The sequence below is a fragment of the Neofelis nebulosa genome, chromosome X (assembly GCF_028018385.1).
Source record: "Neofelis nebulosa isolate mNeoNeb1 chromosome X, mNeoNeb1.pri, whole genome shotgun sequence".
NCBI lineage: Eukaryota > Metazoa > Chordata > Mammalia > Carnivora > Felidae > Neofelis > Neofelis nebulosa.
In genome coordinates, this window is record NC_080800.1 from 42,032,927 (window position 1) to 42,047,963 (window position 15,037).

General features: G+C 50.9%; 1 protein-coding gene across 2 annotated transcripts; it reads right to left on the reverse strand.

Annotated features, from left to right (window-relative positions):
* Positions 1-211: 211 nt before the first annotated feature.
* On the reverse strand, positions 212-14,900 carry ELK1 (ETS transcription factor ELK1). Of its 2 annotated transcripts, XM_058714862.1 has the most exons (7): positions 14,728-14,900; positions 7,367-7,424; positions 6,200-6,473; positions 3,539-3,988; positions 2,456-2,902; positions 1,687-1,788; positions 212-1,601 (listed from the first exon to the last, which is right to left on the reverse strand). In XM_058714862.1, exons 3-7 carry the CDS (start codon positions 6,407-6,409, stop codon positions 1,503-1,505), a joined length of 1,308 nt encoding a protein of 435 aa, XP_058570845.1. In that variant the 5' UTR covers positions 6,410-6,473; positions 7,367-7,424; positions 14,728-14,900; the 3' UTR covers positions 212-1,502. The 2 variants fall into 2 exon arrangements, with proteins under 2 accessions (XP_058570845.1, XP_058570844.1); XM_058714861.1 differs by lacking the exon at positions 7,367-7,424.
* Between the last annotated feature and the right edge of the window lie 137 nt (positions 14,901-15,037).

Consider the following 15,037-nt stretch of genomic DNA (forward strand, 5'->3'; position numbering starts at 1 on the left):
ACACGGTTTCACACGCATGCATGCACGATCACAGCTCTCCACACTGCTCTCTTCTTCACACATGTGGTCACCGATCTGCAGTCTCTCTCACACACACCGCCATGCTACCTCTCGTAGTCAATTTCACACCCTCACCGCCCTTCATACAAACTCCTGCCTGTCACAGTCAGTCCCAATGGCTTCAGGGAAAAACGGCTAGCAGACTCCAACATCACCTTTAAAAATATATATTTACAGGAACAATTCCCCATTCTCTGGGACTCTTAGAAAAAAAAAAAAAAAAGATCCATTTTTTTGGGGAAGTAAAACAAACGGTGGAGACAGGTGTAGCACCGTCCCCCAAATCACCAACCCCCAGGTCCCCAGGCCCGGGCTGGACCGGTGCTTACAGGAGGTGAGCCCAGGAGTCTTTTGAACCCACCCTCCTCTCCAGCCTGGAATTAAGATAGGATAGGCTTTATGCCCCCCATTCCTCCCTCCCAACTCCAGGGACACTTAAAGGGTCCTTTGTACCCGCCCGCAGGAAATTGGGGGGCTGGGAGGGAGGGAGCTGAAAATACAGGTTTGGTATCAAAAATAAACACTTGGGGGTGGCAGGAAGATTCCCCCCCAAATCCCTTCCTTCCCACCCACCCCATCTCAGATATAGGAAGAGATGCTCCCCTCTCCCCTATTGAAAAGCCCTGTTTAAAAATAGATTATACTATCAAAATGGCAAGGGGTGGGGGACAAGGAGACCTGGAGTACTGGCTGGAGGGGCCCCCCAGACGGGGACCACTCCCCCCAAAAAAACCCTCCATTGGGAGGTAACAGGCAGGACCCCAGGAGTTTGGCAGACACAGGAATGGCTTCTCAGGGGGAGAAGAACAAAAGGAGCATTTCTCCCTGGCCAAAAAGATGGTATCTGAGAGGCTGGGGAGGTGGAAAATCCTATTTCAAGGGTGTGAGACTTCCTCGGCCAAGACTCCCAAACCGTTAAACGGCACAAATTCTTCCTGGACCCTTGGGTATGGCCAGGAATAATAAACTACAATAAGCTACCTCTTCTACCCACACCCCCAAATGGAGACAGGGCTCCCTCAGCTTCCCAAGGGCCGGCTGAGAAATAAATAAAGAAAAGGTCCTTCTCAAGCCAGACCCCGATTATCTCATCTTAGGGGAAAAATGTGGAGATGGGGGAGATGTCCTCACCACCCCCCTAAAAGGGTTGGGCCAGACTCCTCCCAGTGGCCTTCAAAAAATAAATAAATAAACCGCCCCCACCATTGCAGTAGGAGACGTATAAGGGCGGCCACTGGGGAACTGACCAAGAAGAGAGAAGTTGTTGTGTTTCCTGTGGAAGGGTTATTGAGTGATCCTTCCTAAGAATCCCTACCCTACCACGACTAGAACACAAGTCTGTCAGCTGAACTATGTTTCTCCTTGAGACGGCTGGCTGGAGAGAAGTTCAGGGCCATGGATGGAGTGACCCCAGAAGGGAGTGGTGGCGGTGGTGATGGTAGTCATGGCTTCTGGGGCCCTGGGGAGAGCACCACGGGGGTTGAGAGGCCATCCACGCTGATGGAAGGGATGTGCACCTGGGCGCTGCCACTGGACGGAAACTGGGGACAGAAATAGGGAAAGGTCAGGGATGGGGGCCATGCCAGGGTCTCTCACCCTCTCCGAGATGGGGAAAGGGGGTCCTACCTGGAAGGAGAGCTTGGCTGGGCTACGGGGTGCAATGGGACTCAGGGTGCTCCAGAAGTGAATGCTGGGGGGCAGCGAGCTTGGCGTCAGCAGCACCGGGGTCTGTGGGGGAAGGGGTGGGTGGAACTCAAGTGAACACAGGGCAGGTGTGGGAAAATGGAAGGAACTTGGCTCCAGCCCCACCAGATTTCCCACTCGGACTTCTGAGATTATCTTCCCAAACTGCACAGGCTTACACCCTAACTACTAAGGTCAAGCCCAGGACACCTCTCCAATGTTATACAGACCACCCCTTCCAACTCCTGAGAGCCCACCTCCAGCTTCTCTGGGCAAGACCACCTACAAGACCCCATCCACATGCCGTTTTCAACCTCCTAAGTCACCAACCCATCAGCTTACGATCAACCTCCAACTCTTACATCCCACTCAACCATATACCTCACAGGAAACCCGCTAAGGAAATCCCAGACCAAAAAGCCCCACGCAGGTTCCTCAACCCATGCCCCAACCCACCAAACAGTTCCCGCACAAAGCCTCTCGATCCCTGCCCACAAAACTCCCCACACCAGCCCTTCATTCGGACAGCCCAACCCAAGGCACTGGAGACTAGTGGGCCTTGCGTTAATCAAGCCCCGTCCCTCCAGCCTGGGGGTCTCAGTGCAGCCAATCCGGCTCGAAGGCCCCACCCTCCCGCTCATTCAGAGAAACCACACTGGCTCTCGCAGTCTAGCTCCTCCCTCGCTCGCCCCACCCCTGCACAGGCACTCACCAATGTGTGCGTAGGTAGCAGGGACGGGGTCAGCGCTGGCCCCGGCGCCTGCAGCCCGGAGCCAGTTCCCGATCCTGGAGTCCGCTCGGGTCCTGGCCCACCCAGCAGGCTCGGGCTGAGTGGAAGCTCCAGGTCCCGGGGCTTCCGGCCCTTCTGGGGCTGGGCGATCTCCGTGTTGGAAGCAGTGGAAGCCGCGAGACCGCCGACCTGCGCTGTTGTCTCCATGACGACCGCGGGCAACCGGGCCGGCCCACCCTCCGCAGGAGGAACTTCCGGCCCGGCCTTAGTGGCTTCCTGCACAAACCCCGCCTCCCCACCGACAGTGGCTTCCACCTCTTCCTTGGGCCCGTCCACTTTCACTTCGGGGGGCAGTGGCCTGCCCAACCCGGGATCCACATTCATCTCTTCTGATTTAGGGTTCTGGGCCTCGGGTGGGGTCAGGATGACCTGAGAGAGGAGGGCGGGCGGGCAGAGGGGGTGCATAAGGATTGCTGGGCTAGCGAAGCCAAAGACTTCTCTTGGAAAGCAGGACTTTGTAGCAGGGGGCATGATCGCACATCAAGGCAGGTACATCGACAAGACGTGGGGCTTTGCCAAGGATGTGGGGCTTCTTCTGGGGCAGCGTCTCTCCAGGGACAGGGCTGCCCCTCAGGGTGGGCTTCCCGGGGACACTGCCCCCATTCATGAAAGCAGTGGTTCTCAAAAATTTGCTTTATGGATTAGCAGCATGTGCCTCACCTGGAAACTAGTTAAAAATACAAATTCTCGAGCTCAACCCCAGATCCACAGAACCAGAAACTCTGGGGAGTGGGCCCCAGCAATCGAGTTTAAAAAGCCCTCCAGGTGATTCTGATGAACGCTAAGGTGAGAGAGTCTATGCGTTAAGCAAATAAATTCGGGCACCTTGTGTAGCTTCATACTTGCATAGCTCTCCTCCCCAACCCCTTCTCCCAGGGAACTTCTGTGTCCCTCCTTCCACCATATCTAAGTAGGATGTTTATGCTCCTTCTCCCACCAGCCCGCCTCCTCACTTGGGAACTGTATATCCTCCCTCTTACTGAATTTCTATATTCCAGTTCTTACCTGCAGAGGCAGGCCAGCCTCCTCAGCCTCCAGGCAGGCCTCCAGGGGGCTTGGACTGGTGCTCCTGCTCCCAGAAGGGGGCACTGCAGCTCCTGCAGGGGCGGTGTTGGAGAGCACTGAGGCAGGCCGAGAATGAGGGGGCGGCTGTGGCTGTGGCTGCAGGGACTGGATGGTGAAGGTGGAATAGAGGCCTGAGCGCATGTACTCGTTCCGGCTGCTGCGCGCCAAGCCACCCGGGCCTGCCATGCCTGCACCCTTGGGTGTGCCTGGTTTCCCAGAGGCTGTGTCCCCGGGGACAGTGTGTACAGCGGTGGGGGCCACATTTGCCACAGTGGAGGTGATCGACACCTCAGGCTGGGGCGGGCAGTCCTCAGTGGAGCACCTCGCGACCTCGGGGTAGGACACAAACTTGTAGACGAACTTCTGGCCGCTCACTTTGCGGATGATGTTCTGGGAAGGGAGGAGACAGGATAGAGGGCCTTAGAGGAGAGGGCCAGAGTTGGGGGGGGTACGGATGGAGGGTGGAGGGGTGCATCTCCCAGGGTCTTTCTTGCCCCTCTCCTGTCTTTTTACATATATGCCATCCCACCTCTGTGTCTGCCCCTGCATGGGTCCCCCCTCCCAGCCTATCTTTCACCCGCGTCTTTCCCGATTTGGGGGCTCCTCCCTTCTCCTTCAGTTTCTACCTCTCTTCCCCATCATGATTTCCTTCTCTGTATTCTCCCCAGTTTCTCCCCTCTCTCTCCTCTCCCTTCCACAACTCTTCCTTTAGTCTACTGCCGTTCTCCCCCTTCCCCTGTCTCCCCTCCGGGTCTCCTTCCCATCAATCGTCCTCCGAGTCTCCCTGTCACTTCTCATCGCCATCCATCTGCACCCCGCGCCCGCCCCCAACTCAGAGACATACACCCACACCCTGAGGCACCTTTCCACAAGGGGCCCACCTAGGGGAGTCGGTGCAGGAGCAGGCTCCAGGAACCAGGGGTGTCTGGGGGGCTAAAAGGGCCAGGCCTTGCGGGGGTGGCTGCCAAGACAGTGTTGGGAGTGTAGCTGATGCAGTAAGGCAGGAAAACGAAGTAACTGATGTAAATATTGGAAGAGACTAAATTAATATAGAAGAATGTGGTGAGGAATTGCTGATATGGAGAATTATGTAAAGCTATTGATACAGAAGTACAACAGGGCAACGTCACTAGGGAGAAAAGGCTGAGGAGCCTCACTCTTTTTGTTTTGGGCTTTTTTTTTTTTTTTGCTTGTCACAGTTTATTTCTTTTTTAAAAATGTTTATTTGAGTGAGAGAGAGCGAGCAAGCGAGCGCTAGCAGGGAAGGGGCAGAGAAAGAGCTCGGAGACACAGAATCTGAAGCAGGCTCCAGGCTCTGAGCTGTCAGCACAGAGCCTGACGTGGGGCTTGGACTCATGAACCTCGAGATGATGACCTAAGCCAAAATTGGACGCTTAACCGACTGAGCCACCCAGGTGCCCCTCACAGTTTATTTCTTGACTGAGCTGTAACTGAGGAGCCCCATTCTTAATACTGTGGTAGACTTTAAAGCTAAGGCCGTCAGAAAATGGAGTGACTGACAGCAAGTAGATAAGAGCATTAAAATACTGGTGTAAATATTGGGGGGAATCTCAAGGCTGGCTGGGTAGATCACAGACCACGTCTGAGATATTTCAGGGTAGGTCGGGAGGATCTCAGGGATGTTGTGGTGGCCTCATTAATATTGTTTTGGAGGTTTCAGCTAAAGGAATAAAATATGAAAAATGGAATAAATGCTATAAATAATTAAGGGTGGGCAGCATAGGTCCAGGGCTGTCCTGGGGGACAAGAGGCATGTGGGGGGCACTCGGGCACCTTAGAGACCTCTTCATCCTGGTCAGGTATGTCACAGGGTGGGTCTGTGTTTCTCAGAAAAGGAATGAAGAGGGGTATTCATTAATATTGTTTTGGAAGTTTCAGATAAAGAAGAAAATGAAAAAACTGGTAAATTGTGGGGGAGGGGAAACACAGCACCAGTGTGGGAGTCTGAAAGGGTAAGGAAAAGGTAAAATTTTAGCTATAGGAATAGATGATAAAATAATAAACACTGGGGTGGACCAGTGTTGCTCTGGGAATGCAAGAGAATGGGGTGTGCAGCTGGCATTATACATGTTGTTTTGGAGGTTCAGCTAAAGGAATGAGAGAAGAATCGATAAAAATGTTCAGTATCCCAGAGGATGAGGTACAGAAAGGTTGGTATAATACTGTCATGGAGATTTTGATGCTAGGAATAAGAATATTGTGGAATAAGAGCGGATTATGAAATAACTGAGGAAGCCCAGGACTGGTCCAGTTCCAGAAGACAGGATGAGGAAGAGTCATTTTTAATAGTGTTTTCAAACATTTTTAGCTGTAAGACAAGAAAACGAAATGTTGTGTGGGGGGTGGTGGGGTAGGGGTCAGTATTAACACTGCTGTGAAGGTTTCAGCCAAAGTGGTAGCCCAAAGGAAATACCTGAGCTAAATGTTTGGGGTGCCCAACACCAGCGTGAGAGTATCAGAGAACGGGGTAGGAAATAGTAAATTTTGTTTTCAAAGTTACAGCTCCGACAAGTAAGGCAAAAAAATGAAATGATTGACGCAAATGTCGGCAGTTCCAGGTCCTGGCCTCCGAGGCCTTACCTTGTCGTAGTAGTACCGCAGGGCCCGGCTGAGCTTGTCGTAATTCATGTTGGTCTTGTTCTTACGCAGCCCCCACAGCCGGGCCACCTCCTCGGCATCCACCAGCTTGAACTCACCGCCATCCCGGGAGGTCCAGGAGATGATGTGGCCGTTGCCTTGTTCTCTCAGCAGCTGCAGCAGAAACTGCCACAGCGTCACAGAGGGGTCCATCGCTGGGGGAGTGCTCACGCCATCCCAGGGGTACCTGGAGGGCAGACGGCTCAGAGCTGAGAGGCTGTGAACGCAGAAGGAGGCAAAGGTCAGCAGGAGGAGGATTTCTTTTCTCGCCATCTTGGCTCCACCGCTGTCCCCGAAGCCCACCATCATTCCCTAAACCCCCTCAGACTAAATTCTAAGCTCCTCGGCCTGGCTTTGGATGACCCCTCATAATGGTAGGAGACTTTGGGGGACACGAGGATGGTGTGAATGAATTTTGCATGTGGAGCAAATGTGAATCTTTGGGGGCCAGAGGGCAGACTGTGGTAGGCAAAATAATGCCCCTCTCAAAAAGTGTCCACATGCTGGGATGCCTGGGGGGCTCAGTCGGTTAAGGGTCCGACTCTTGATCTCGGCTCAGGTCACAATCTCATGGTTCGTGAGTTGGAGCCCCGCGTCGCATTCTATGCTGACAGCGCAAAGCCTACTTGGGATTCTCTTTCCCTCTCTGCTCCTTCCCTGCTTGTTCTCTCTCTCTCTCTCTTTCAAAAATGAATAAAATAAACTTTAAAACAAAAAAAAGGGAAAAAAATGTCTACCTCCTACTCTCTGGAACCTAGGAGTATATTATGTTACACGGCAAAAGGAACTTTGCAGATGAACTTAAGGTTATAGGAATTCCCTCTTCTCTGCAGGGGATACGTTTCAAGACCCCCAGTGGATGCCTGAAACTGTGGACAGCACCAAACCCTATATATACTATGTTTGTTTCCTATACATATACACACAGGATAAAGTTTAATTTATAAATCGGGCACACTAGGAGATTAACAAAAATAACTGATAATAAAATAGAACAATTATGGCAATATACTATATAATAAAAGTTATGGGACTGTGCTCTCTCTTCTCAATATCTTATTGTTCTGAACTCACCCTTCTTGTGATGATGTGAGATGACAGAATACTTACACAATGAGATGAAGCGCGGTGAATGATGTAGGTGTTGTGACATAGCGTTAGGCTACCACTGTAAGGAAACAAGAGCCCTTAACCCTACAACCTCAAGGAACTGAATTCTGCCAGCAACCTGAGTGAGCAGGAACCAGATGGTCCCCTGGAGCCTCCAGAAAGGAATGCAGCCATGCCCACACCTGGGTTTTGGCCTGGACTTCTGACCTCTGGAGTGCCGACATAATAACGTACATTGTTTTAAGCAGCTGGGTTTGTGATAGTTTGTTATAGCCAGGGTGGAAAACTAGTATAATGCCCTTCACCTGAACGTTTTCATTTGTATCCTCCACCACATCAAACATCAAGTTTTCCAGGAGGTTCCTTCCACTAGCCCCTCGTAAAAGCTGTTCACTCTGTGTGGGGCTCCCTTCTGCCTACAAGTCTCTCCCATCATTCGAGTCCCAGCCACAGGAGCCTTGCCTTTCTGAAGGCTTCCTGAAACTCAATGTCTGCCCTCTCCTGTCTCTCTACTACACATTCCTTGGGCCTGTTACTGTCCCTGTATGTTCTCCTTCTTGAGAACAGCAATAGCCAACGTTTATTAGGTTCATAACACTTGGCTGACATTGTTCCAATCAGGCAATATGGCCTAATAGACAACTGCTCAGGTTCAAGAGCCAGATTGCCAGGATCAGAATCCTGGTTCCGCTACTCATTAGCGGTGTGGCCCTGGGCATATTCTTTAACCTCCTTGTGCCTCAATTTTCCCATCTGTGAAATAGGGATAATAATAATACCGAGTTCACAGAGTTACTGTACAGATTAAATATAATGTGCCTGGAGTACAATAAGCTTTTAATAGCTATTAGTTCCTAATGTGTTCCTGATTCCTTACCTACTATTCCAAAATCCAAAAAGCTCTAACAACAGAAAACTTTATAAGCCTTTGGGTGGCAAAACCAGATTTGAAGTGAACAGGGCCCTCTCTGGTCTTTATTGATCCTCACTCAGTGTGACTGTTCGTACATTTTGCTACAGCGGTGTTATGTAACATCTTGTATGTGCACCTTGTTGCCTTTCTAAAATCTGAAAAATGTGCAATTCTGAAACACATCTGGCCCCCAAGGGTTTTGGATAAGGGCATGTAGACCTGTACTGCTATTTTTATAGGTACTGACTCATTTATCTTTCATCACAACTCTGGAAAGTAGGTGCTCTTTATTATCACTAATTTACAGGGGAGGAAGCTGAGGCACAAAATGTCCAAGTGACGTGTACAGGCCACAGAGCCTAAGTGGCACAGCCAGGATTCGGACCCACGCAGTCAGATTCCAGTTGTCTAAGCCTTTAAACCCTTAGGCTAAACTGCCCCCACACTGCTTCTTCAGCACATCCTGTGGAGAACAGGACCACCCCTGCCCACCACCCCAGAACTGCCCTCTGCTGAGGGTGAACTGGAAATAAACATGGAGCTTCCTATTTATTCTCAAGGAATGAGCTTTCATCAATCACCTGTTCACTGGCTGGGATTGTTGGGTTCAGAAGACCTTCCAAACCAGGTTTCAAAGAACCTTCCTCTATTATTTATAGCTTGATTCTTTAATCTGTAATGAAATATACAGTATGAGCCTCTCAGGTCTGAGCTGTTTTGAAGCTCATTTGGCGGACATGATTTTAGGCTATTATACAAGTCACAGAGCCATGAAGTGTCCACATTTGAGAGTCCTGTCATCAGAGGCTTCACTGGGTTTATTTCAAAGACCTGCCTGTTGCAGAGGCACAAAGAATTCAGTGTGACTCCTGGTGGTGGAGACAGGCAATTTTACCAGTTCCTCTTTCATTCGTGCTAGAACCTATCAATTAAGGTGAAATCCAACCTACCAATTAAAGTGAAATCCGACAGTTTGCTTCAAGCCTCAACAGCACACAGGGTTTTCTATTTTCTTTATCGTATTTCCCACTTGACCCCTAATGAGAGTCCTAGTAATTTGCCTACCTCAAATGTGTTTACTTCTCTTCACCTCGTTCATTTAACAAGCATTTATTTAAAAAAAATTTAAAAAAAAAAATTTTTTTTTTCAACTTTTTTTTTTTTTTTTAATTTACTTTTGGGACAGAGAGAGACAGAGCATGAACGGGGGAGGGGCAGAGAGAGAGGGAGACACAGAATCGGAAACAGGCTCCAGGCTCCGAGCCATCAGCCCAGAGCCTGACGCGGGGCTCGAACTCACAGACCGCGAGATCGTGACCTGGCTGAAGTCGGACGCTTAACCGACTGCGCCACCCAGGCGCCCCAAAAAAAAAAAAATTTTTTTTAAATGTTTATTTTTGAGAGGGAGAGAACGAGTGGGGGAGGGGCACAGAGGATCTGAAGCAGGTGCTGCACTGACAGCCTCATGCGGGGCTCGAACTCACGAACCATGACATCATGACCTGAGTCAAAGTCGGACTCTTAACCAACTGAGCCACCCAGGCGTCCCTAGCAAGCATTTATTGAGCACCAGGTGCTGGGGATATGGCAGTGAACAGACAAAAATCCCTGCTCTAGTGGAATTCACACTGTAGTGGGGAAGACAGATAAGAAACAAGATAAATGAGTACAAAAATATGTCAGATGGTGAGAAGAGCTATGGGAAGAAAATGAAGCAGGGAAAGGAGTTGTTATTTTTGAAAGGGTAGCCAGGGGAGGGTAGGCACTGAGCAGCTGACATTCGAGCAAAGGCCTGAATGAGACGAGAGAGTCAGGTTTGTGATGACCCCGGGAGCAGGTCGATCCAGGCAGAGGACACGGGGACACAGCCAGGGTGAACGACCCTGAGGCTGGAGCAGTGCTGGGCAGGTCAGAGGAAGAGAAAGGAGTCTGGCAAGGTCAGAGAGGAGGGAGTAAGGGCACAAAAAGTGGTAGGAGGTGAGAACAGAGGGGCTAAGGGGGCCAGACTGAGTGAGGCTTTTTCGGGCCCTGCAAGGACTGAGTGAGAGGAGAGCCACAAGAGGGCTGTGAACAGAGGCGTAAGAGGCTGGGACTTGGATTTTAACAGGATCCTTCTGGCTGTTGTGAAGAGACCAACTGTAGGGATAGGAGAGGCTACTGCAATAGTCCAAGTGAGAGATGGTGGCGGTGGCAGTGGAACTGGGGAGGGGTGGCTGAGTTCTGGACAAAATGTGAAAACCGAGTGAACAGGATTTGCTGACAAAAAGGATGGGGGTGGGTGAAAGAGGCATCATCAAGGGTGATTCTAGGTTTGTGGCCTGATCGCCTGGAACGATGGAGCTAGGACCAACTGAGATGGGAGCGCTGCAGGAGAGCAGGTTTTGAGGCGAGACTGGGAGGTCAATTTTGGAGATCGTCTCAGAGGCCTTTTAGACACCTATATGTATGCTATGAATAATAATATTGATTTTAAAAATAGTCCTACAGCGCTGGCTGTGTGCCGCATATCATTTAAATCACTTGACTCAATCATCAAAGCAACACTGTGGGGTGGGCATTATCACGATCCTCCCATTTTCCAGATGAGGAAATAGAGGTGGAGTTTGCCGGCTTGACCCAAATCACACAGCCGGAAGCTGGCAGAGCTGGGGTTCAAACCCAGGCAGTTTGGCTCCAGGCAGTGATCCCAGCACTTTACAACACCAGTTCTCTTTGACAAGAGACAGAAGGGGAAGACCCTAGAGGGTGACAGGGATGGTATTTTTACACAGGGTGAGCAGGGAGGGTCCCCTCCTGAAGGGGGGGAGGGAGCAAGCCATGCTGACCTCTGTGGGAAGGGTCTTTGTACACAGACTGCTGTACACAGACTCTAAGGTGGCCACAAGTTTGGCACACTACATCACGGGCACCGTGAGTTCATCCAGGTCCCACCTCTGAGGATATGAATGTGCCCTTCCCTCTTCTCACACCTGATAAACCCTTTATTCTACTATCATCAAGTTCCAGTATCTCCCAGGCAGAATTAAAATTCTTCCTCTGTGTGAGCCAATGTGACGAACAACCTGTCTGCTCTCGCAAATCTGTTCTCTCTGGGTCTTCGGTCTCATACTCCTCTGCCCTGTTCTAGCTGTGTGACCTTGAGCAAGTTACTTAACCTCTCTGGGTCTGTTTCTGCAACTGTAAAATATCCTCAAAAGATACTATTCTCAAAGGCTTTTGTGAGGATTAAATGGCAATATATGTAAAGGACTTAGAAAACTATCTCTGGCATGTGGGAGACACCCAACAAATGTTAGCTCTTAGCTTGTGTATCAAGCTAAGATACACAGCCACCCCTCTCCAGTTCTCCTCCCCCCCACCCCCCCGCCTTATATATCACCATGGCCTATACCATCTGGCTCTTATCACCACTCTGACCTTGCCTCCTGCCTTCTCCCTCCACTCTCCTCCAGCCACACTGGCCTCCTGCGTGTTTCTTCTGTTTTTAATGTTTATTTTTGAGAGAGCGCGAGTGGGGGTGGGGAGACAGAGAATCCCAAGCAGGCTCCGTGTGGTCAGTGCAAGGCCGATGTGGGGCTCGATCTCACGAACTGGGTTCGATGCTTTACCGACTGAGCTACCCAGGTGCCCCATCCTCCTTCAGGTTTCTTTCTTCCTTTTTTTTTTTTTAATGTTTATTTATTTTTGAGAGAGAGACAAGAGTGCAAGCAGGGGAGGGGCAGAGAGAGAGGGAGACACAGAATCTGAAGCAAGCTCAAGGCTCTGAGCTGTCAGGATGCGGGACTCAAACCCATGAACTGTGAGATCATGACCTGAGCCAGAGTCGGACGCTTAACTGAGCCACCCAGGTGCCTCCTCCTTCATGTTTCTTGAACCCTCTAGGCACAATCTGACCTCAGGGCCTTTGCACCGGCTGTTCCTTCTGCCTGGTACACTCTTCCCCTGGACATTATGGCTCCCTCCCTGACCTCCTTCAGGCCTTAATTCAAGAGTCACCTTCTAAATGAGGCCTGCCCGGTGCCTAAGATTTCAACCACCCCCATACTCTATCCTTGTCTTCCCTACTTCATTTTTCCCCCTTGGTGCTTGTCTAACATACTAGATCTAATTTTACTTACTGTTTTATTTATATAGTCCATCTCACCCACTTTTAGCAAGCGTCTGCTCCACAAGGGCAGGAATTTCTGCCTGTTCTGTTCCCTCCCGTATCCCCAGCACCTAGAAGAGTGCCTGGTACCCAGTAGGTGCTAAGTGTTTGCTGAATGAACAATCCCAACTAGCTTCTTAACGAGCTCTCATATGCCCTCATCATCTCTATCTTCCTCCCCGCCACCCTGATTCGTCTGAAATTATATTTTTCACATTCATTCATGCAACACATTCTTATTGAGCATCTACTATATACTAGGTATATTTACCCAGCAGTAAATAAGCAGACAAAAATTGTAAGCCCTTATGGGACTCCCGTTCTAATGGGGAGAGACAATAAACACAATCAACTGGTAAAGTGCACAGTGTATCTGATAGTGATAAGGGGCAAAAGGATCAATAAAGCAGAGAAGGGACTTGAGTTCTGCTAAGTATGCAGGTTCAGATGGTCAGGGATGGGCTGACATTTGAACAGAGCTCTGAAAGGAATCATGGCGAGATCAGGGCTACAGTGTTCCAGGCAGGAAATATAACGAACACAAAGGCCCTGAGGCTGGATCACATCTGATGTGTTTGAGGATGAGTGAGGAGCTCACTGTGGCTGGAACAGAGCTGAGAGGACAAGGTGCAGGAGGTGAGGCCAGACAGGTTACTTGTTTTATTGACTCCCGGGCATTCTTTACACTGGAGGGGAGTCTAGCTCTGATTTCTCCGTTTTACAAATAAGGAATCGGGTGCAGGGAGGAAGTGGTTAAATCACTCAGGTCACAGAGCTGCTGGGATTGGGGGTGGATGGGTGCTGACACAAGGTGTGGAATGGAGGCAGCTCTGCAGGCAGGGGGAACAGCAAAAACAAAAGCTTGGAGATGAGAAGTCATTCGGTTTTTAAGGAGAGGGGTCTCACATGAGATGGGGTGAGGTGAGAGAGGGGAGCCTCAAAAATTATTTTGTGTTGAGGGGTCACCTAACTGGGGACTTACCTCTGAATAAGGTATTGAACCCTTATGCCGAACTTTCCTCACTACCTGTCTCATAGGGTGATGGTGAGGATTAAATGAGCTCATTAATATACAGCCCCTTGCCAGGTCCCTAGTAGGTGCTCAATAAATGTTGGCTACTAATGGCATTATCACTATCTTTAACGTATCCATTTATTGGAATGAGACCGAATGTCTTAGTGGTTAATGATGTATATGAGGGGGTGTGTTCTAGAGTGAAAAACACCTGGGTTCAACAGGCACACAGGGTGATCCAATATTAAGAAAGAAGGATGGTAGGGGTGGGGGAGAAGGCCACGGACTGATCCACCACAAGGAAAGGGAGAAGATAAAAGCACCTCCTGCGGGAGGGATTACAAAGCTCTGGACTCAGGGGAGGGTATGGGGGTGTGTGCCTGAATGCAAGCACATGGGTGACAGGAAGGCCAATGAACAGATCCACTGCAAAGGTGGGGGTGGGGGGAGTGCAAAGGCTCATCTAATTTACTGGGGGCAAGGGAAGCAGAAAGGCACACAGACTGCACAACAGTAGAGGAGAAAAGCCATCACACAGACTGATTAAAAGAAGGGAACGAGGCCATGGACTGGGCTACTGAAAATGGGGCGATAAAAAGCACTAAACTGACCCACTATTAAAAGGAAGGGAGAAGCCCAAGGACCGGAGCTACAGTCTACAAAAAAAGGAGGACAGGGCAATGGGCTGATAACTAGGGGGATGTGAATACAAGCCTTTAGACTGATCCACACTAAAAAAAAGATGTGTGAGAGAGCCATGGACTGATGCGCTGGGGGACTGGAGGAGGCAGGAATACAACTTCACAGATTAACTCACTGTTAAAGGGGGTGGGGGTGCACAACGCCACGGATTGATTCACTACAAGGAACAGGAGTGGTGGAACAAACAAGGCCACAGACGGGGTCCTTGAAAGTTGAGGACAGGCGAAATAAGAACACTCAGGTGCACCTACTGTCAAGGAGTCGGACAATACCAGAGACTGCTCCCCTCTAAGTGGGGGTGGGGGCAAGACCGTGGGCGAGTCCACTGTAAGGTGGGGTGGGGAGAAATATAAGCACGCAGACCGATCCATTATCAAACAGGAAGGGGGGGTCAGGCCACGGTCAGCTCCACTACAAGGGGCGAAGGGAGGGGACAATACCACAGGCAGGTCCACCAGCCGTGGAGGTGGCGGTGGGCAGTCGAACACAGGCAGGCCACGGGCCAAGCCACATCCCTCGCGCGGGGGCGGGAAGGATACGTGGGGTCACGGACTGGCCCTCCACCCTCCAGGCCCCGGGCTCACCTGTGTGTAGCGCAGTGGCAGTGTTGGCAGCTCCGGGGGGCGGGGGCTCCATGCGCAGCCCCACCGCCCCCCAGGCCCGGGCTCCGAGGCGGCGGCGGTGGTGGCGGTGGTGGCGGTGGCGGCGGCGGCGGCGGCAGCAGCTAGAAGCCGCCCCTGCGTTTCCTCACCGCTCACGTGGGACTACTGAGGAGGGGCCGAGCATTCTGCCGCTCGTTGATTGGACAGAACACCGAGGATCGACCGCGCGGCTTCCAAGGCTGGGGAGGCGGGCCCTGCCCCACAGAGCTACGCCGTGATTGGCCCAAGGGGA